This window comes from Bos grunniens, chromosome 2, assembly GCF_055505025.1.
Source record: "Bos grunniens cultivar Pamir isolate PY7600 chromosome 2, Bosgru_T2T1.0, whole genome shotgun sequence".
Lineage (NCBI taxonomy): Eukaryota > Metazoa > Chordata > Mammalia > Artiodactyla > Bovidae > Bos > Bos grunniens.
The window spans coordinates 15,546,957-15,569,280 of NC_141166.1; the positions used below are offsets into that span (position 1 = coordinate 15,546,957).

Here is a 22,324-nt window from a genome sequence, read left to right on the forward strand (position 1 = left end):
TGAACTTAAGCCCTCTAAATTGGAAGCGGGGGATCTTAATCTCTGCACCTTTTCCACCAGGCAAGTCCCCTGGAGTAGTTTTTTGTTTTTTCAATGTATTTTGGTATATGTAGTTCATTGTCAGTGTACTGTTATAAATATTTTCTACTCTGGTCTTTTTCAATCTAGTGTATCCTTAATAAACAGATTCTTAATTGTAACATAGTCATATTTATTGTTTCTTTTAAAAGTACTTTTATGTCTTAAGAAATGCTTCCCAACCCTTAAGGTGTTCTCTTATGTTAATTTTTTAAAAATCTTTATAGGTTTGCCTTTCACATACAGATATTCACTTATCTAGACTTGACGTTTTAACATGATTTGAAGTAAAGAAACCACTGAAACCTATATTCTCCAGCTGATTGATTGAAAAGTCTGTTGTTTCCCCACTGAGCTAAGTGCTACCACTTTTATATCTGAAATGTCAATATTTATTAATTTATCTCACAAACGCGTATTAAGCACCTACTTTGTGCCAGGTCCTATGTTGGAGTCTGTTTCTGGGCCTGTGTTCTCTTGACTTTGCCTCTTTATTGCCCTGGCCAGGCTCCTCTGTCCATGGGATTTCCCAGGCAAGAATACTGGAAAGGGTAGCAATTGCCTTCTCCAGGATGCTGTCACTACAGTGGCTTAATTATAACAGCTTTTTATGAGTCTTAATAGCCAGTATTAAATCCTCCCACTTTGTTTCTCTTTTTTAAAAAATGACTTGCTTTTTGTACTCGGAATAAATTTTAGAGACCTGGGTTTGATCCCTGGGTTGGAAAGATCCCCCAGAGAAGGGAATGGCAACCCACTCCAGTATTCTTGCCTGGAGAATTCCTTGGACAGAAGATCCTGGCAGGCTGTAGTCCGTGGGATTGCAAAGAGTCAGACACAACCAAGCAACTGACATTTCCTCTTGCACTTGTTAATTTTAGAATTAACTCATCAATGGTACAAACAAATCTCCTAGGATTTTGGTTGAAATTTCAGTGACTCTGTGCATCAGCTTAGGGTGAATTGATATCTTGAGAATAGTAAGTTTTTGAATCCATGAACATTGTATATATCTCCATTTAATTACGTCTTTTTAAATGTCTTATATAAAGATTTCCTTTAACTTCTTTATTATGAAATATTAACACAGAAAACTGCATAAAACAAATGTCCAGTTTAACAAATTGATGTAAACATACACATGAACACTGGCTAGTTCAAAAAATAATAAAACATTGCTGGTACCTCAGACACCTGCATGTGTTCCTTCCTGATTGTAGCTTCTTCTTTTCCCCCAGAGATAACTAGAATTCTGACTTTTCTGTTAATTGCTTCCTTGCTGTTGATCATAATTCAACTACCTAATTATCCATTTTAAAATAATATAGTTTAATTTTGCTGAATTTAATATAAATGGAATTACACAATATGTATTTTTTGTGTGTAGTTGTAGCTTGTTCATATTAATTACTGTATAGTAATTAATTATAGAATATACCACAGTTTATCCATTCCACTGTTGAGGGGGAGTTGAGAATTTGGCTATCAATATAAAGTTTTATAATTTTCTCCATAAAGGTGATGTACCTCTTTTACTAGATTTTTTTTCCCCATTACTTCTTTTTTTAATGCTATCATAAACTGTATCTTTTAAACTTTTTATTTATTTATTTTTAGAATTTAACACATGACTTTTCCTTTTATTCATAAGTTCTGAGTATACATTTTGGTGTCACAAATTGAACTTTTTATTTTTAATTGTTTACTGGTATATAGTAGCTCAGCTGGTAGAAAATCTACCTGCAATGCAGGAGACCCTGGTTCGATTCCTGGGTTGGGAAGATCCCCTGGAGAAGGGATAGGCTGCCCACTCCCATATTCTTGGGCTTCCCTGGTGGCTCAGACTGTAAAGAATTCGCCTGCCATGCAGGAGCCACGTGTTCAGTCCCTGGGTTGGAAAGATCCCCTGGAGAAGGGAATGGCAACCTCCTTCAGTATTCCATGGATTAAGAAGCCTGGCAGGTTACAGTCCATGGGGTTGCAAAGAGTCAGACATGACTGAGTGACTTTCACTTCACTTCACATAAAAATTCAATCCTTTTTTCTTTTTTTAATTATTATTATTATTATTAATTATTGTTGTTTTGGCCACACCCCATAGCATGCAGGTTTAGTTCCCTGATAAGGGATCTGACCTATGCCCTCTGCAGTGGGGGTGCTGGAGTCCTAACCACTGGACTGCCAGGGAATTCTCAGTGCTGTTCTTTTCTATTTCAGTGTATGTCCAAGGTCCCTGAGGATCTGATTCTGCTATTAGTTGTTTCTCTGACGTCTTACCTCTGGTGCTTTGTTTCCTTGTGTGTTTTGTGATTTTTTTTGTAATATTTATTTATTTGGCTGTGTTAGGTCTTTGTTGCAGTATTCAGAATCTTCTTTTGTGACGCACAGACTCCCTAGTTGTGGCATGTGGGCTCAGTGGTTGTGGCATGTGAGGTTAGTTGCTCCATGGCTTGTGGAATATTAAGTCCTTGACCAGGGATTGAACCTGCATCCCCTACATTTCAAGGGGGATTCTTAACCATTGGACCGCCAGGGAAGTCCTCTTTTGTGATTTTTGATTATGAGGTCATATTCCTTGAAACTTTGTGGCCTGGGATGAAGATGGTTTCTTAGGCTGAGATATGCTTTTACTTTGTAAAAGAGGCAGCTTTTGAGATTGGCTTTGTCCTTCAGAGGTATGGGATAGGGATGAATTTCAAATAGTAGAAAGGCTTAATCAGAGTCACTGTGGTGGGAAACCCTGTAGGTCTTGTTGAAGAAGAGTTATTTTCTGGAGGATTATGTTTATGAAAGAGGGTAGGAGGGAGGATTAGATTGGAAAAGGAACCTTGTAAAGTTCCTTGATTACTATTGTTGTTCAGTCGCTCAGTCGTGTCTGATTCTTTGTGACCCCATGGACTGCAGCACGCCACACCCTGTCCTTCAGCATCTCCTGGACCTTCCTCAAACTCATGTCCATTGAGCCAATGATGCCATCCAACCATCTCTTCCTCTGTGATCCCCTTCTCGTCCTATGCTGGACTTTAAAATTGAGTTTAAAGTCCCCTTGATTACTATGCTAGACTTTTAAATCTTTTCATTTGTCATTGAATGTTCTAGAAGAGGGCATTGACTTTTTAAAGATTTTTGTGACACCATTATGGAAGATGGATTGAAAGAGGGTTAGACTGGATATTAATGGAACGGATGAGGAGACCAAAAAAATAATCCAAATGAGAGTTAATTTATTATGACAACAGATTTTTATTGAGCATTTGCTCAAGCTGTACAGGTTCTTAGTTCCCTGACCAGGGATTGAACTTGGGTCATGGCAGTGAAAGCTTGGAATCCTAACCAAGGTCGCCTGTGAACTCCTCCCCTGTCTTGTTTTTGTAGAATACAGTCAGACCTGCTTCTGGCCTCCCAGAGTAAAATAAGCAGCTCAATTTCTATACAGGTTGAATGTGATGACAAGGAAGTACAGGGTTCTCAGGGGAACACTTCAGAGAGTTACTTAACTGAGACTCTGGGGGTCAAAGACAGCTTTCTGGGGAAATTAACTTTTCAATTGCAACCTAAAGGTTGCATAGAGGATGTGAAGAGAACAGTATTCTAGGCCATAGCATGTGCAAAGGCCTAAAGATGGGAGAGAATTTCCTTAGAGAACAGCTAGTAGAGTTGTGCTCAGCAGATTGGTACAGTTGTTTCATGAGAAAAATTCAGCCTCTCAAACATTCTTGTTTAAATGACGAATTATTTTTAAGAACTTTATGTTAGTATCCAACCTTTGAAATAAATGGAATTTAACCCAGAAGACCCTGGCATTTAGGCCCAGATTTCCTCACTAGTTTTTATTTATTTGTTTGTTTGAAGCACCAAGTTAGCTAAACTACCTCAGGCTCTTCCAAGTGCTTTGAATTTGGTGTTCCCTAGGCTAGAGCATAAAATATTTTAGGAAGATTCTAGAGAGGTGAGCAGGGACCCAATTATTTTGGTTTTTCAAGTCAAACTAAAGAATTTGAGCTTGATCTTGTGAATACTGAAGCCACTGAAGGGTTTTAGAGGGGAGTGACATGATTCAGTTTGAATTTTAGATTACTCTGGCTGTACAATTGAGAATAGATTCACAGTTGTTAAGGTTAAGGGTGTGATACCAGTTAGAAGATTGTTGCCACTATCCAAGCCAACGTGTGTGACCTGGGGATGGAAGTGGACAGGTTTGACAGAGACATTGGCAGTAGTTTCCAGAGAAGTTGAATGTAGCAGATGAGGAGTCAAGGGTGATGCTCTGACTTTTGTCTGGAGCAACTGACTGGATGGTGGGGAGAATAGGAAACCTGGGAAAGAGGAGCAGAGGAGAAATAAGGTGGTGGATGCAGTCAATGTTATGGAGGGGGGAAAAAAAGAACCATTGTGGAGGTATAATGAAAGGGATTGGCAATGGATTGAAATAGAAGGCAAGAAGGACAGAGTTAAAGATGACACTTCACTAACAAAAACAGCAGAAGAGTAGTTCTGGAAGTTAAATTTGAATGCTTCTATGTTCTCAACAAGTTGTTATGTCCAGTAGAATTTGAAGTGCCTGTAGGATTTGTGAGTGGAATTGGCTGGGAAGCTATTGGAATTATGAATCTGAAGCTTAGAACATTAAGATGGAGTGAAAGTCTGGGCAGTCACCTATCTAGAAGGGATCACCAAAGCAGAGCTTTGACAACATTGTCAAGAGTGCAAAGGGCTTAGTATAGTGAAAACAACTTAGTATTTGGATCTAGTACTTGCTTCTTTCACTATGGGTTTGTTTTGTTTTTTTAATAAAGCAGTGTCTGTCTTTTTCTAAGATTTGTTTATTTATGTCTGCGCTTGGTCTTCACTGCTGCTTTTGGGCTTTCTCTGGCTGTAGTGAGCAGGGGCTGCTCTTCATTGCAGTGCACAGGCTTCTCACTGTGGCGGCTTCTCATGTTGCTGAGCACAGCCTAGGCTCAAAGGCTTCAGTAGCCGTGGAGCTCGGGCTTAATTGCTTTGTGGCATGTGGGATCTTCGTGGACCAGGGATCGAACCTGAGTCCCCTGCATTGGAAGCAGATTCTTAACTACTGGACCACCAGGGAAGCCCCTGTTTTTCATTCTTAATATTTTCATCAATAAAGGAGGATTAAATGAGAGTCAGATAGTATCTAGAGCCAGACCTTTGGGTTCTTATTCCAGCTTACTAGCTGTGTAACCTTGGGCAAATTATGTTTAACCCCTCTCTTCTGTAGTTTCCTTACTGCAGAGTGAAGATAATAATAGTATAACTTTAAAAGGTTGTCTCATGCTGGATAGCAATAAAGTGCCTGAAACAGTGGCTGGCACAGAGTAAACAATTCCTGTTAGCTGTACTGAAAATGCTTTATAAACTGTAAAATATGGGTTAATAGAAAAGAAGAGGGTTATCTTTGAAGGAGACCCACTTTTAAGGGATGAGAGGAAGAGAACTTTTATTTTTATTAAATTTTTTGGCTGTACCAACACAGCATATGGAACTTCCCCAATCAGGGATTGAACCCACGCCCCCCGCAGTGGAAATTCAGAATCTTAACTACTGGACCACCAGGGAAGTCTTTTTTTTTTTTTTTTTAAGTAAACATTTCTTTGGGAGAATTTTTAAAAAGAGGACAGGCCGAATCAGAATCTTGGGATAACCAGGAAATTATTATGTCAAAGAAGTTTTGTTTTTTAAAAATATTTATTTATTTGGCCTTACCTGGGCGCAGTTACAGCATGCTGGATCTGCATTGTGGCAGGTGGGATCTTCAGTTCAGGCATGCAGACTCTTGCAGCATGTGGGATCTAGTTCCCTGACCAGGGATCGAACCTAGGCCCCATGTCTTGGGAACAGAGTCTTAGCCTCTGGACCCCCAGGAAAGTCCCTCAAGGAAGTTTTTATCGGGAGGATGTGGTCAGAATTATTGGTGTGGTGATGATTTATAAAGGATTTGCCATCTGTTTCAGTCAGTACTAGTCACCTCTTCTTCTTGAACTCTTAGAGCCATTTGGCCCATAGTTGTATATTGTTATAGTTAATATTGAAGTCATAATTTGTAAAACAATTTACAAAGAGATTTAATAATCTCATCCACTTCTCACAACTTTCCTGTGAAGTAGATGATGTTATCTCTATTTGGTAAATGAGGAGATTGAGGCCCAAGCAATAGACTTGCCACCACAGTTAAAAACTTAAAACAACTTTTTAGATTTAAAAAATGGGAAAAAACAAATAGACTTGCCTAAGCAATAGAGCTTGAGTTGCAGTCTAGGTTGTGAGATACTGAATATATTTTGATAATCTTGTTTGCTTAACTAGATTGTGAGTATCTTGAGGCCTGAATCTAATCAGTAATTTCTTTTTATCCTGTGTAGCTCAATGCTGAGTGAAGACTGGCCATGGTCAAGAATAACATGCTTTTTCTCCCCTCTGTCTTCTAGCGCCCTCACAAAGCCAATGCTGAGGAGATGACCAAGTACCACAGTGATGACTACATTAAATTCTTACGCTCCATCCGCCCAGATAACATGTCCGAGTACAGCAAGCAGATGCAGAGATGTAAGTGCATTCTGTTCCCTCTCTACTCTGAAGCCCCATTAGGTCCCCCTTCTAGTTGGAGAGACTCACCCTCCCTTCGCTTGTATCCCCCATTCAGGTGACACCTGATTTCCCTGCTTCCTAAGGGTACCACAGTGCTTCTTTTGTCTCAGGACGGGCTTTGTTTCCTGATTGTAAGGAATAGAGACTGAACATTGTCCAGTTAGGTTCACAACACCATCCCCCCCAAACCATGATTGTTGTAATGGAAAAAGCACTGGTCTGGGAGAGGGAGACAGGTGATACAGGTCCTAACTCTGACACTTAACTGACTGAACAAGTCACTTCTCAGGTTTTTCTTTTGTAAAGTGGCCTGGATGGCATCCATGCAGCTGTAACTGCTCTGACTATGTGAGTGTTAGTTGAGAATTTAGCAGCTACTTAGGACAGACTCTAGGTGATGTCATCTTTGAGTTGAGGTGATTCTGCCCCTGCCCCCTGGAACTTGAAACCAGCACAGGTATCATTTCAGAAGCCACACTCAGCTTGTAGGAATTATGGTGATTGTTTTAGTTGTGGGGGAAAATATGTTCAAATTTGGGAAGAAACTATCATACATGATTTCTCCCTTGTGTTATTTTAGAAATTATCATGTAGCACCTAAGATCTCATAATAAAACAGTATAACGGTATTGTCTAGAAGTTTTGAGTAGTTTATGATAGTTTATTTTGGAATACCAGGAAACCTATGACACTTTCTTGTTACTGCTGGCCACAAGGTAGTCTGATTCCTAAGGCAGAAATTTATCTGTTACAATAATTGTGCACTGCTAATGATTACAGAACTATAGAGACCTTTTTGGAAGCATTAAGCTTCTTTGCCACCCACAACTCTAGGACCAGCTGCCCCATCTAAGGTATTTACTGTCTAAATTGGCAGAGTCTTATTTCATTCTGTCTCAAGGTGAGACAGATTCATTCCTTTGCTCTCGATGCCTTTAGGGGGTTCCAAAACTTATTTAGGCCAGTGATCAGGCTCTACTCTCAGCAGAGAGGGCTCTCATTAGTGAAGCAGCTTGGTTTTGCAGCAAAAGAATGAGCTCTGATGTTTTAGTTTGAAACCTGTTAGCTCTACCACTTACCTATGCATGTGTTCTTGAGGAAGTCCCCTAGCCGCTTTGAGCCTTGTTTTCTCCTCTTTAAAAGAAAGACGGTAGTGCCTATTTTATAACGGAGTTTGGGGGGATAAGTAAGATAATGTATTTAAAGCACCAACTGTCAGTGAAAGTGAATAGTAGCTTTTGCTCTTATGACTTACTGCTTTTATTATTTTCAAATCTTCCAAGGCAGACAACATGTTAGGCCCTTGGGTGTACAGTAGTTTGGTTCTGGCTCCCAGTTTGCTCCATTTTTCCCAAAACCAGCATTCTAAAGTTGTACATTAAAAAATTAGGTCTGAGATTTTCCATCATTGGAGGTGGAGGTAAGAAGGATGAGGCTTTCTAAGGACTTCAGGGTACTGACTGACATGAGCCAGAGAGATGCCCCTTAGTGCAGTGCTTTATAACCAGGGGTGTCTACAGAGAGAACAACAGGGATGACGAGCTGAGCTCTTTTTCAGTATTTACCAACACCTAGCCTAGAAAGTTAGGCTTTCCTGGTGGGTCAGTGGTAAAGAATGCACCTGCCAACACAGGGGGTCTGGGGTTCAGTCCTTAGGTTGGGAAGACCCCTTGAGAAGGAAATGGCTACCCACTGCAGTGTTCTTGCCAGGGAAATCCCAAGGACATGGGAGCCTGGAGGACCACAGTCCATGGGGGTCACAAGAGTGCGACACGGCTTAGCAAATAAACCACCACTATGAACCTGAGAAGTTATACCTCTAAGAAGACCAAATAAGTCAGATTTCCTTGCTCTTGGCTAGAATGTAATTTAAATGCTTTGTGTTCACTTTGAGACGTTGAGAATCTAAATTAGAAGTTCTGATCTAATATTTAATAATGGGAACATAAATAAATGCATTTTGGTGGAGGGCAGGTAGTCTATCAAAATATGAGGCTCATGGTAGAAACATGATAAAAGGAACTTGTGCTAATAAAATGTGGAGGCATGCTTCTCCATTTTATAAACCTACAGAGGTGAAATGACTTTCCCAGCAAGATAGTGGTAGAACGGAGAATGGAACTCTAGTTTCCTGACTCTGGAGTATTTTCACTTATCTATTTATTTTGGATGTGCTGTGTGGCATGTGGGATTTTAGTTCCCGGACCAGGGATCAAACCCACATCCTCCACATTGGAAACATGGAGTCTTAACCGCTGGATGCCAGGGAAGTCCCTGGAGTATTTTAAAATATGTTGCAAATAAAATATTTCAGGCGCACAAAAAGTATAAAAATAATGTAATGAACATCCATGTTCCTGTAATCAGCCTAAGAAAGAAAATATTACCAATACAGTTGAAGCCCCTGGACACCTCTATTTGATCACATGCCCTTTTTCTCCTACTCCCCTCTCCGCCCCGTTACCACCGCCGCCACCACTAAAGGAGTAGCACTGTCCTGAAGGCAGTGTTTAATCTCATACGTCTCTCTCTGCGGTATGTTTTTTACTGCCTTCTCAACCTGCATCTGCTCCCATATTTCTCACCCAGTATTGCTCCCCGTCAGTCTAAAGCCAGGCTAAGAATGAGAAAAGTATTTATAGTGGGAAGAGAGAAAACCCATAGAAAAGTCCTCCCTAGTCTCATAGATTAGTCCAAGTGAGAGTCTGCTCTCCCGTTTTACCCCTTTTCTGTCGGTAATCACACAGCTCCTGGGAATAATGGAATGGCCATTTGAGCCGCATATTGATGTGGGGCCTGAAGGAAAATATTTTTTCTCATTTCTAAAATACCAATTTCTTCCCACGGGGGCTCCACATCAAACAGGAATATAGGCAAAGCTAGAAACCCAGACAGACCAAACCCACCAAAGGAGGAAGCCGCCAGAGAGGGAAATCAATTGCCAATGGATAAATAAATAGCCTGGCCTCAGGGACCAAAGTTCTTATTGACACAGCCTCCCAGTGTTTACCTGGGAAATGAGGGAGAGGGCCACCTTCTGCTTGCCCCCTTATGCACACCATCCTTCCTCGTAGCACTGTTCTTGGCAGGGCTCCAGATCAGAGCCCCCTCCCAAGTTTAGGGTAGGACTAGGATTGGTAACTCTTGCGGCGGCTGCAAACCTTGAGCTTCAGCTGTGGCTCAACAGGTCACCACAGTCTAAGCTGGGCTCTCCTACCCTCCTCACCCTAGGGCTCCCCGTCTTTGCTCCATTTTTATTGATAATAGTGGATGCAGTGTGAAGGCTGAGGCAAGAGAACATGGATCTAGCCCCAGCCTTGCCTCTAACTTCTGGGTATCATTGCTATCTCAGCAGTTTCCTTTTTTGTGAGAGGAGACTTGGAGCTGTAAAGTTCCTCCTCTAGTCTGTAGACTTCAGATGTGCTTCCCTTCCTGTCTTTTTCATTTTATTTGCATTATTGTTTGCATGTGTTTCCACATTATGTGTTAGTTTGTACTTTTACCCTTTTAGGCCTGAAATAACCTTCCTCCAGTTGTCATTTGTTGTAGTAGAAAGAGCACTGAACTGTGGGAGTCAAGACACCTGGACTCTGGTTCTACCACTGCCTGGTTATATAGCCTTGGGCAAGTCAGTTAACTTCACATCTGTTTGTTCCTCTGCACAGTGGGATTGATATTGGTCCTGTCCATCTTTTATGGAGTTGTTGGGCAGATTCAGTGAGATTGTGTATGTGAAATTACTGGGGAAAAGGCCAGAGTGTATTTTCGTGGGCTTTTAGGACAGACAGACCAATCCTTGAATACTGCCTCTGCCATTTACTGGGAGTTACCTCATTGAGCCTGTTTCCCCATTTATAAAACAGGACCAAATCCTACCTAAGAAAGTTGTGTGAGCATAGACGACACCAAGTATTTAAAGCATTTAAAAAAAAAATAGGTAAATAAAAAATAAAGCACTTAGCATGGTGTCCGGCATGTTGTTAAGCATCAGTGGAGGATAGTATAGTCTCTGCTCTTCGCTTGCTTGTTGACCAGCTGGAGTAAGATCCAGAACAAACCCAGGCTGGAATAAGAGGCTAAATTTGTCTCCCTCGGGAATGAAACAACATTTTCCAAGTACTTATTTACTTGCTGAATGCTTCCCATGTAAGGTTTCTATTAATCTTCTCAAGAATTAGGTGAGGTGGATATCATTATTGCTTGTTAAAGATAATGAGCCAAAGCTCAAGGAAGTTAAATGACTGGACCCAGTTTCACAGCAAGTAAGCAGGAGGGCCTGGACAAGAACCCAGGCCTTCTGAATCCAAATGCTGTGTTTTTTCCATCAGCTCATAAATATGTAAACAAAACCAAAAGGAAATTGTGGAAACTAACCTTTTCGTGTTTTTTCAAGTCAACGTCGGTGAGGACTGTCCCGTATTTGATGGCCTGTTTGAGTTCTGTCAGCTGTCTACTGGTGGCTCTGTGGGTAAGGAATATATACCCTTCATTAAGGGCTATTCTGGGCTGTACCAGTGAGGTCTGTCTTTTAGGCCACTGTCCCAGTAAGGCTGACCTGTGACCATGTAAAATGGTCCTGTGGGTTTTTACGTTAGGTCCTTAAAATTTTATTCTGCTTCAGTCCGAGGCCAGGTTCAGTCTGACATGGTATAGATATGTGTCCTTGCCTGTCCTTTCCTACTAAGACATCCTGTATACAGGAACTCCCTGCAGACCTCATGGGGTTGTTGAGATGCTGAACATAAAAGTAATTTGTGAACTGCAAAGTGCTGTAAAAATAGGAAGTGTCATCATCTGTGTCTTACAAAAGAGCATGGTAATTACATTTAGAGGTCAGAAACACTCCCCACATATCTCCCACTTCCATTAGTAATATCTACGTTATCTCTGGGATCACCCTACCATTTCTTAACAAATATTTATTTTTCTGTGATCATCGGTTTTTCTCCTCCCCTCTCCCTACCACCTCCCAATATAATCTCAGAAAACAAAGAAGTATACAGAGGAAAAAAACTGACTACAATCACACTGTCCATGGGTGCCCATCATTACCATTTTGGTATTTGTACATCCATGCTTTTTCCTTTGTGCACGTATCTAGACCAAGCATATATTCATCTATATTTTACAAAAATGTGTATGTATAGTTTTGTGTCTCCCTGCTACGTTTTTTGCTTAGTAAATCTATATATATATATATATTTTTTTTTTTTTTTTTTCGGTCATGCTATGTGGCTTGCAGGATCTTAGTTCCTGGACTAGGGATTAAACCTGGGCCTGTGGCAGTGAAAGTGCTGAGTCTAACCACTGGACTGCCAGGGCAGTCCCTACTTAGTAAATCTTTGAAATTTATCTGTAATAATGTTTAGCATGGTATCTAATGGCTACATGATTATTCTATGCTATGGACCAACTTCAGTTGATATAATTAGTCCACTCAAGTTGCTCTGTGTTGGTGTTTTTTTGTCTTTGTTTTTTCCACACCATGCAGCTTGAAGGATCTGTCTTAGTTCCCTGGCCAGGGACTGAACTTGAGCCCTTGGCAGTGGAAGCATGGAGTCCTAACCACTGGACTGCCAGGGGATTTCCTCATGTTTTTATTGCTGTTAAAGTCACACTGACACAAAGGCATTTGCACACATGGTGTGTATTTTTCTCTCACTTCTTCTTGGACCTATTTGTACTTCAAACCTATGTCTACTACATTGGTGTCTTCAAAATATTTTGACCATGAACCACAGTAAGAAATACATTTACACTTAAAATCCAGGTTATGGATGCACTCGTACACACACATCCTCTGTTGCTCTGCAGCTAGTTTCACAAGTGGTTACCTTTATTGTTACTCTGCTATTTTTATTTTATAGTCGATCTCATTTAAAAATACATATATATATATATACTAACCATAGCCCACTAAACCAATTTTAAGGCCTACTAGTGAGTTTTACCACTTTCAGTTTGGAAAACAGTTTTTTTAGAGTAGCCAATATTGTGTTTATTCCCATTGGAGTAGGCAGAGGGAGAGGGCTAGCTGGTAAGTTGTACAGTTCAGCTGTTAAATAGGCAGGTCCTATCTCTCACTGGGTTCCCATGGTTTTTTGGGGAAGGGGGAGAGAGGGACTTTGTGACAGGCTTGTGTTCTTTCTTCCGGTGCCCAGCAAGTGCTGTGAAACTTAATAAGCAGCAGACGGACATCGCTGTGAATTGGGCTGGGGGCCTACACCATGCAAAGAAGTCCGAGGCATCTGGCTTCTGTTACGTCAATGATATCGTCTTGGCCATCCTGGAACTGCTAAAGTATGCCTGCCTGGCCTTGTCTCTTGGAGGAGCACCTTAGGCCAGGTTCCCACTTCCCTCTCCCCCGGGTTTGCCTCCCTAGTTTGCTTTTCCTAGCGGCGTGCCGGCTAGGATGTGTTTGGTGAGTGTCTCTGGCCATCCTCTCCTTGACGAGGCCTTGATTTGATCTGAGCCCACGGCAAGATCAGGGGCAGGTGCTGCTCAGATCCTGCCTCCAGAATGTCCCTGTGTGGCTGGAGTTGACCCTGGCTGTAGAGTAGGAAGATCGGACTTGGTCGGCTTGGTCAGGCCTCTGGAGACACCCTGCCGCTCTTCCACCTTCCTTCAGCCAGTTTCCACGTCTCTGGTGCTTAGAGATACCTGAGGGAGGCAGCCAGCCCGGTAAGCTGGGACCTGGCGCCCTTGGCGCGTCCCACTTTCAAAGAGCCCCCAGAACCCCCTGACCCCCTTCTGATCCTAGGTATCACCAGAGGGTGCTGTATATTGACATTGATATTCACCACGGCGATGGCGTGGAAGAGGCCTTCTATACCACAGACCGAGTCATGACTGTGTCCTTTCATAAATATGGAGAGTACTTCCCAGGAACTGGGGACCTACGGGTGAGAACTCCCTTCAGGGGCCAACCAGCTCACCCTCAGCTGCCAGCTCTAACTCTCCTATCTCATGTCACCAAAAACCACTTCCTGCCTCTTCTGCCATTCGGAGACCACACACCTGCCATGGTCTCTTTCCCTCTCTTGTTCTGGAAGAAGGGAATGATGGAGCATACAGGGTTGTGAGGGATGGGTGCCTCCTGACTCATTGCACTTCCTTCCTGGCCACGGCTGAGTTGCATTACACTGTTAAGATGTCCTAGACAGCTTGAATTTTAGGCTAGAAATATCAGGTACTCTCTCACAGGCCAGGAATTGGGACCTTTGTGAACCAACTTAAGGGTTCTTAGTATTTTTAGGTTACCTTCCCCTTTGACCATCTGACAGAAAGCTGCTCTCTCCCCAGAAATGTACATGAAATTTTAGATTTGATATTGAATAGTTAATAGACAACTTCCTCCTACTGAAGCCCATCCATGGACCTCAGGATAAGAATCCCTGGAAGCTAATTCATTAAACTTTTCTGCTTGTGTTAGCATGGATACAATGAAACCATCCACTTTGTCATGCCAGTGCCCCTTGGGTGAAAAAGTGGCATTAAGTCAGTTTACTATGGCAAGTGTTAGAATAACTGAGCATTTACAATTTTGAAGAATTCTTCCCTTTCTGCTTTCCTTCTACACCTCCCTAGAGTTGAGGGTGGGGTGGGGGGGTAGAAGAGTGAGCAGTAAAGTGTTCTAGAAAAGGGTTGCTGTGGGATGGGTGTTAATTCTGTGGTCCAGCCACCTTTAACTCAGTCCAGAGGAAGAGATCTCATGCTGTGGGGGTGGGATATTCAGCCTCTGGCCCCATAAATGATTCTCAGCCTGAGTGCAGACTCAGTGGTTTGTCCAGAGACGTGAGCTAGAGTTGTCCCGCCAGTGAGGGGAATGGTGCTAACTTGCTCTGTCCCTGGCCCACCTCATAGACCCAGCTTCTCTCTCTTAGAACCACTGCCTCTTTCCTTAGCCTTCCAGCCCCTACCCTTGAGCTTCCTCCTAGCTTCATTTTTCAGTTTTACTTTAATGTCCTTCTTGATTAGGATATTGGAGCTGGCAAAGGCAAGTATTATGCTGTTAACTACCCTCTCCGAGATGGGATTGACGACGAGTCCTATGAGGCCATTTTCAAGCCGGTAAGTGGCGTTTCCACCACTGGGCTGTAAATGGGATTGGTCTAAGGGAGGGGTAGCAAAAGCACCTCAGGGATGTCTCCCCAACGAGAGGCTGGCTGGAAATGAGATGGGTTTGAACCCTGGATTGCATGCTGTATGGCCAGTTGAGAGGACAAAATTTCTCCAAGTATATATCTGAATCTTTTATCCAACACTGTTGTTATACAGGAATGTCTAAGGCATGATCTGTGTCCTTGAAGACTTCACAGTCCATGGTATAGTCCATGGTGTGGAAGGCAGGCACATCCCCAATAGCATGTGGTTAGTGCTGTTTTTGAGGGATGAACAGAGGAATGAGAGAGAAAAACTGCTGCCTGAGCTGGGGAAAGGGTAATCAGAGGTGACTTCACAGAGGTGGTGACATTTGAGCAGGACTCTGAGAAATGAGGAGTTACTCATGTGAAGAAAAAGGTGGGAGCTGGAGGGGAGGGGTGGCAGAGGGAGCAGCACCAGCAGAGGCACGGGGGTGCCAGTATGCAGCAGTAGGCCTGTATGATGCGGGGAGGGGTGTTGAAGGATGTGGTAGAAAGTACTTGTGGGGTTAGTATTTCAAAGGGAGCTTTGAGGGCCATGCTGAGGAGTTAAATTTTCACCTGTGAGCAACAAGGAACCAACCATTACTAGAGTAGTAACCTAGTTAGGTCGCATAGTAGTTTAGCAAACACCGGGTGCCTACTATTAAAACATACCTTGTAGTAAGGGTGACAGAGAAGCCTGAGTTACAGTCTCTGTCCTGAGTAACATTGGAATCTAGTTGTGAGAATGAGATACACAAAAGTGAGGCAGCTCTGTAGTGTGAGGCTCAAAGTCTGTAGGACCAAATGCATAGAGCAGATGCAGCTAAGGGTCAGGAGAGCTTCTTGGAGCCAGTGGTCCTGGACCTGGAGAGCAGGGAAGGATGTGGGGAACTGATAAGGAGGCTGTTTTAGGCTCAGCGTAACTAGCTCTAGAAAGCTCCTGGAAAACTGAACTAAGTAGGGAAACGGGAAGCCCAGATTGGTGCTCCCTTTACTCCGCAGCCTGGGGCAGAGTGAAAAGGTAGGAGTGGTGAATAAGGAACAGAGGAAAGTGCTGCACCCACACTTTTCCGCCTGAACCCCAAAAGCTTTTCTTGAGGCTGGTGGTGACCAGGTTGTGTCCTTGCAGGTCATGTCCAAAGTAATGGAGATGTTCCAGCCCAGTGCAGTTGTCTTGCAGTGTGGCTCTGACTCCTTGTCTGGGGATCGGTTAGGTTGCTTCAATCTGACCATCAAAGGTGAGTCCAGGTAGCATAGGGATGGGCAGGCAGGGTCCTGCTGGGTGCTCCTGTAACTTGGCACCCCTTCTCCCACCAAAGGGCATGCCAAGTGTGTGGAATTTGTGAAGAGCTTCAACCTGCCTATGCTGATGCTGGGAGGAGGTGGCTACACCATTCGTAATGTCGCCCGGTGCTGGACATATGAAACAGCTGTGGCCCTGGACACGGAGATCCCTAATGGTAATGGCTCCAGGGCCAGACTGGGCCGGGCGGTGCTGGAGCTCCTGTGTGCTTGAGCTCACACCCCCTTCCCGCTGGCTCTGCAGCGTCTCCTTTTCAGACTCTGATTCTGTTGCTAGCCTCTTGTGATTTTCAGACCATAGCCATCAGCTTTTTTCCGAGTCCTTTAGCTGCCCCTGTCCATTCACCCTTGACTTCTGGTCTGGACAGAATTATCAGTAGTTACAGCTTTGGAATTCATACTCTGTAGGGTAATTGGGGTAGTGAGGGAGAGTACTCTCAATGAATATTGCCTAAATTTTTCTAAACCAGGGGCTTCAGCCTTCTCCTTATACACAGGCACTCACATACACATACCCAGACACCACTGGTGTGGGCCCTGGAGAATGGCTTTGGCTTTTAAACAGTTGAAATCCTACAGGTACCCAAGTCTCACCCCATCTTGAAGGCCTGCTTCTGTTTGACAGTTGGGCTGACAGGCCCAGATAAACCTGCAAATGCTTTTCTCGGGGTTCCATGGTGGCCAGATCTCTTAATTCTCTCACCCGCCCCCACCCCAATTAGAGCTTCCATACAACGACTACTTCGAATACTTTGGACCAGATTTCAAACTTCATATCAGTCCTTCCAATATGACTAACCAGAACACTAATGAGTACCTGGAAAAGATCAAGTGAGTATACCCCCGCCCCACACACCCCTAATTGAACATTTCAGGCTCCGGTTGGTCCCTGACCAGAGCCCAGCCAACCTCTCTACCATTGGCCATAGACAGCGGCTGTTCGAGAACCTGAGAATGCTGCCCCACGCGCCTGGGGTCCAGATGCAGGCCATCCCCGAGGACGCCATTCCAGAGGAGAGTGGTGATGAGGATGAAGAAGACCCTGACAAGCGCATCTCAAGTAAGACCCAAACCTCGGGGGCCTCTGCCTCCCTACTCTGTAGGCTCTTCTGACTTGCCTCCATGTTCTCTCCAAGCTGCCCAGCTGTTGAGAACCCCAAATGCTCGTACCTGTAGGGCCAGGTCCCCTTCCCTCGGTGTCTTTTGCGGGAATGTGCAGAAAAGCATTCTTTGCTGAGATAAAGAATCTGCTCTCTCACTGGAATGTCCCACTACTTCCCAGTCTGTTCCTCGGACAAACGAATTGCCTGTGAGGAAGAGTTCTCCGACTCTGACGAGGAGGGAGAAGGCGGGCGCAAGAACTCTTCCAACTTCAAGAAAGCCAAGAGAGTCAAAACAGAGGATGAGAAAGAGAAAGATCCAGAAGAGAAGAAAGGTGAGTTTGGTTGGGCCAGGACTTGGGTCTTGAGCCCCAGGCCCTGGAAGATGAATTTATGTAGGGCACTGGGGGGCGGGGAGCCGACTTGGCACTGTCAGCTCCTGAGGTATTCCCTCAGCTACGTGGGCCTTTCTGTGGTTCCCAGAAGTGGCCCACAGAAGAATGAAACTCAATTCGTCATCCTCACTGACTGATAGAGCCCTGCCAGGTTCCAGAGCCAGGGACATGCCTGGGCTCCCCTTGGTCAGGCGAGGCTCACATACCACCCAAGCCCTTTCCCAGTGCTTCACCGCAGTTTCCCAGGGGGCTGCCTCCACCCGCTGGGTTTACTCTCTAGCAGGCTGGGAAACCGGTCCAACCTGTTTGTTCTCTGCAGGTCTAGCTGGGAGGGCTTGGGATGTACTTTTCTCTTTTGTATGTCCACTGAGCTATGATGCTGGGAAGGGGTTTCAGGAGATCCCATGGGTCTTTCCGGGGGGCTGCCCTTGACCATCCCTGTATTCTTATGTTCTAGAAGTCACAGAAGAGGAGAAAACCAAGGAAGAGAAGCAAGAAGCCAAAGGGTGAGGAAAGAACTGTCTGTCTGCTCCCTGGCATTGGAGCACCAGCCCCTTTGTCCCACCACACCAAGAGGGAAAGCACAGGGACAGCTGGTCCAGCTTACAAAGGCCTCTTTCAGGGACCAGTCTGTCAGTTGCTGCAGTTCTAGGCAGAGCTAGGAAGCCCCAGCCTTCAGCAGTCACCTGGGCAGCCAGGGGCCTGAGGAAGTCATTGTACCTTTCCTTTTTCCGAGGCCTCTGGGGTGGCTTATCTAATGCCAGTTTCTGCTCTCTCCACAGGGTCAAGGAAGAGGTCAAGTTGGCCTGAAGAGACCTCTCCAGTTCTGGCTTCTTGCCAAATCCCTACCTTTATCCCACAACCCTTCAGATTTTATATTTTCTATTTCTCTGTGTATTTATATAAAAATATATTAAATATAAATATCCCCAGGGACTAGACAGGAACCAGGGCCCTGAGGTCAGGGCACACATTACTTTTCTAGTAGCTGCCTTGCAACCCGTCCCTCCCAAACTCTTGAACCCTAATGGGTACTGGGTAAAAGGGATCCACTTAAGCAGCCATAGGACAAAATCTTGAAGTGCCTGCTTCATAGCTTTGAAAAGGTGCCCTTGCTGAGCATTTGAGAAGGGGTGGCTGGGTCTTCAGGGACTCCCTGTTGTGTTTAGGCTCTTAAGGTAACATCAGCCATTTTTAGATTGGTTCTGTTCTCATGCCTGCCCTCTCTCTGTCTTTCCCCCAGTTCTGCAGGTGAAGATTGGTAGTCTAGTTTCCATTTTGAGATACTATATTTCATTTTTGTGAGAATCTTTGTAATAAAATGGTACATTTCTATACCCTCTTGAGCTCATCTCTACTCTGTAGTATCCCCTGGGTTCACGTCTCTGCCCTTCTGGTGTCCATGAGAACCTGGGTAAGCCTTCAACGAAACCCCAGACTTACCTGTCTTAATCCCCCCATCAAAGCTTGAAGTTGGCCAATCTTCTCACCTTCACCCCCAGAAGACCACTCATGAAAAAGCACCACTAAAGGGACAACATTTATTCCTTTTTCAAATGTTACAGTAAAACCAGGTGGAAGAGAATGGTTTTAGCAGTTAGAAAAAAAAAAAAAAAAAGTACAAATCTGGGGTTTGGCCATTAAAAGTTATTTACAACAATGGGAGGGGGAAAAAAGACAACAAGAAGTTGTTTCACATTACAGACCTCCCGCCCACCCCAAAGCTTAATACTTGCTTACCAAGTCAAAAAAGGAGACACGGGTTGATTCACAAGCTGGAGGTTTGAACTTGAGTAAGACATTTATAAAAACCTAGACAGGGGCAGTGTTCTCCCCAGCCCAGGTGCCACTAGGCACAGCACAAGAGACTAAAAACTCAACAGGGGAAGGCTGGACACTCAAGGTTTGGGAGTGTAGGCACCCCCACATCTGGCTCAGGGATTGGGGAGTAAACAAAACCTACTTGGAAAAGAATTGGGGAAGAAAACCAGCAATTGCCTTCGGCACAGGTGGGGACAGGGAAGGAGGTAGGGCCAAGGGCAGGAGCATTTCACATCACTAACCTAACTTGGGAAAACTGCAAGGGACCATCTTCAACTGGCCTTAAGAGGAAGACCAGATGGATGATGGGAGAATCCACAGGAGGGAGAGGAGGAGAGGGAACGTGGCTAGGGGGCAACAGCCCCTTCCTTTCTGGGCACAGGAAGGCAGCCGGGGCACCAGGTCCAGGCAGTGACCTCACAAGGACAGCACAGTTTTTGCAGCTTAGAGATCACCCACCTGCCCCCACCCAGCTACTCATTCTGCTCGCTGGCTGGTGCAGGGTCACTCTCTGGCCCCGAGGGAGTGGATGGCTCTGCGGCCTGGGGCCCTGCCTCTTCTGTGTCTCCTCCCTTGGCGGCAGCGCTGGCCTCTGCCCCTTTGGCCTGAGGCTCCTGGCTCTCGGGGGTGGCAGCAGCCTTCCCTTCCTGGGCAGTGCCCTCCTCGCCGCAGGCACTGATCTCCCCCTGCTCCTGCTCTTCCTCTGTGGGTGAGGAGGCAGACGAATCACCCCCACCCTCCTTCCGATTTCTCTTGAAGGACAGGCCACTCAATTTGAAAGGCTTCTTGAAAGAGAATTTCTTCTTCTTCTTGGGGGTCTCCTTGGGGGGGACCTCCCCCTTAGCCTCAGCGCCCTGGCTAGGGGGTGCTGGCTCGATAGCATCACCAGTGGCCCCCGCTGCCTCCTCTGTTCCGTTCACGGGGGGCGACTCCCCTTCACCTTTGGGGGATAAGTCTCCATTGCTTTTCACGTGGCCGTTCTCCTGCAGGGCAGAGAAGACCGCAATGAGGGTCGGGGCTCTAACTCCCCTCCCCCAGCCAACCCAGACATCGGGGTCCCGAGTCATTCCACCGCACCCCCAGAGCCTAGTTGTAGCCTCACCCCAGCGGCATCCAGTCAAACCTCTCCCTCCTGCCCCGCACAAGGATACAGAGGCCGCGGCCGGCAGGAGGCGCTAGGGTATCGGGGCCCCCCACCCACCTCTCCCGGGGCGCGCTCTCTATTCCGCGCAGGACCGCCCGAGGCCGCGGATCCCGGACGGGCGGGGGAGCCGTACAGCCGATATTGGGCGGGAAGCCGCCCCGGGGCGCTGTTCCCTGCACCTGGACGGCCTATTTTCCCAGCCGCCGGCTTTGTGTAAAAGGCCCCCACCCACCGCAGGCTCTCCTCACATCGCGGCTCCTCCCTTAAAAAAGGCCTTGGGATATTGAGGTCGGGTCTGCGGGGGGAGTGCCCTCGCCTCCGGGCACCCGCCCCGCGGCCCCCGGGCGCCCCCTTGGCGCGGCCCAGCAGCGCCTTTGTTCCCCGCGCGGCACTCGGGGCGGCCGGGGGGCAGCGCCGGGGGCCGGGGCCGCGAACAAAGAAGGCGGCGGGGCCCGGCCGGCGCCCCCTCCCCGCCCCTCCCCTCGCTTCGCCCGCGGGGGCTGCGGCGCCGAGAACAAAGGGACCGGGCGGGGGAGGGGGCGCCGCGTGTCCCGGGCCGGACAAAGCGCGCGGCCCCGGACCGGGGCCCTAGAGGGGGCAAGGTACGAGAGGAGGGGGCCAGGTCGGGCCGTGCCGAGCGCACCCACCTGTCCGTTGACCTTGGCGGGGGAAGCGCCTGCTGCCTCCTCGGCGGTCACGTCGCCCCGGGGAGCCTTGGAGCTCTGGCTGCCCATGGTGGGGGGTTCTGCTGGGGGGGCGCCCGGAGCCGCCCCGGGCTCGCGCCGCAGGGGATAGTTCGGCCGGGTGGGCCTGGCCGGCGGAGGGGTGGGGCTCGCGTTTGAGGGGGAGGGGTGTCGGGGGGAAACCAAGCTGCACCCCCGCTCCGCGCCCAACCCGCTAGCTGCGCCCACAGCCGCTCCGCTCCGCTCCGCGCCAGAATGCCGCCTGCCGCCCGCCGAGTCTCCTATATATATGCGCCCGGAGCTCGGGGCGGGGCCGGACATTTAAATGAGCGCCCAATCAAGGGGCGGAGGCGGACCCAGGCCGCGGGCCCCACTTGAACGGTGGGCGACGCTGGCGGTCTGGTCCCCCAACCCACTCGGCTCCCGGGGACAGGTGGGGTCCAGGGCGGGAAGGAGGGAGGCGGGTCCCTACGCGAGCAGAGGGGCTCCTAGAGGAAAGAGAAGGGAACAGTCGTCCCCTCCTCTCACCGTCCACCTCTCAGGGTGGACGCCCTAGCTCCTGGAGTGGCCCCCATCGTCTTGGTCCCGCATTGGCAAGCTCTGTCAGTCTCCCCCTAGAACTGGTCGAAGGACTCACATGCCCAGACTCGTCAGCCGGCGGGCTCCAGAGAATGTGGTCATGGCAGCCGCAGGGCCCTAGCTGGGTTCTGTGCCCCCTCAGGCCTGGAGATGGGTCCGAGGTCCCGTCCACGTGCTGCCTGCCCCACCAGGACGTCTGCCCGGCCGCAGGGTTAGTCTGGTGAGTCTGGTGAGGTCGTCCCTCATCCCTCCTGTCAGTCAGTCGGTGGCCAGTCACACCAAGCCCCCACAGACAAACTCACCTTTGGTCCATCTTATCTCAGACCCATGACAAAGTCCCACCTGGGGTATCTTAGCAGGTATCTCCATCCCCATTAGAAAGCTGAGGAGCCTGAGGCTCAGAGACCTGGACATAACCTGTCTGACTTCAGCACTCCCCAGTCACATCCGCTCCCCTACATCAGGGTTTCCCCCAAGACAGCAGAGGAAGCCC

General features: G+C 46.8%; 2 protein-coding genes across 6 annotated transcripts in view; one reads left to right on the forward strand and one right to left on the reverse strand.

Moving 5' to 3' along the window:
* The window catches only part of HDAC1 (histone deacetylase 1), a 31,965-nt gene extending 13,024 nt beyond the window's left edge, over window positions 1–18,941 (forward strand). For 3 of the 5 annotated variants that reach the window (XM_086334240.1, XM_086334233.1, XM_086334250.1), the window contains 12 exons: window positions 6,522–6,639; window positions 11,075–11,149; window positions 12,843–12,981; window positions 13,442–13,583; window positions 14,659–14,751; window positions 15,937–16,045; window positions 16,127–16,267; window positions 16,832–16,940; window positions 17,039–17,169; window positions 17,392–17,544; window positions 18,062–18,110; window positions 18,387–18,941. In XM_086334240.1, the coding sequence (XP_086190366.1) occupies window positions 6,522–6,639; window positions 11,075–11,149; window positions 12,843–12,981; window positions 13,442–13,583; window positions 14,659–14,751; window positions 15,937–16,045; window positions 16,127–16,267; window positions 16,832–16,940; window positions 17,039–17,169; window positions 17,392–17,544; window positions 18,062–18,110; window positions 18,387–18,414 (1,287 nt within the window). In that variant the 3' untranslated portion in view covers window positions 18,415–18,941. Of the gene's footprint in view, window positions 1–6,521; window positions 6,640–11,074; window positions 11,150–12,842; window positions 13,363–13,441; window positions 13,584–14,658; window positions 14,752–15,936; window positions 16,046–16,126; window positions 16,268–16,831; window positions 16,941–17,038; window positions 17,170–17,391; window positions 17,545–18,061; window positions 18,111–18,386 lie in introns of all 5 variants that reach the window. The other 2 variants (XM_086334269.1, XM_086334260.1) reach the window with 1 other exon arrangement.
* A 190-nt stretch (window positions 18,942–19,131) lies between these two features.
* Window positions 19,132–21,512, reverse strand: MARCKSL1 (MARCKS like 1). The gene is made up of 2 exons (XM_086334285.1): window positions 21,217–21,512; window positions 19,132–20,408 (listed from the first exon to the last, which is right to left on the reverse strand). The coding sequence occupies exons 1-2, from the start codon at window positions 21,301–21,303 to the stop codon at window positions 19,899–19,901; spliced, it is 597 nt and encodes a 198-aa protein (XP_086190411.1). The 5' UTR covers window positions 21,304–21,512; the 3' UTR covers window positions 19,132–19,898.
* Window positions 21,513–22,324: the final 812 nt, after the last annotated feature.

Excerpts from the sequence above, each read along its gene's own strand:
- MARCKSL1 (XM_086334285.1), bottom strand. The coding sequence starts at position 21,303 with ATGGGCAGCCAGAGCTCCAAGGCTCCCCGGGGCGACGTGACCGCCGAG. Across the intron at positions 20,409-21,216 it reads CCGCCAAGGTCAACGGACAG|GAGAACGGCCACGTGAAAAG; the intron begins GTGGGTGCGCTC and ends TCTGCCCTGCAG.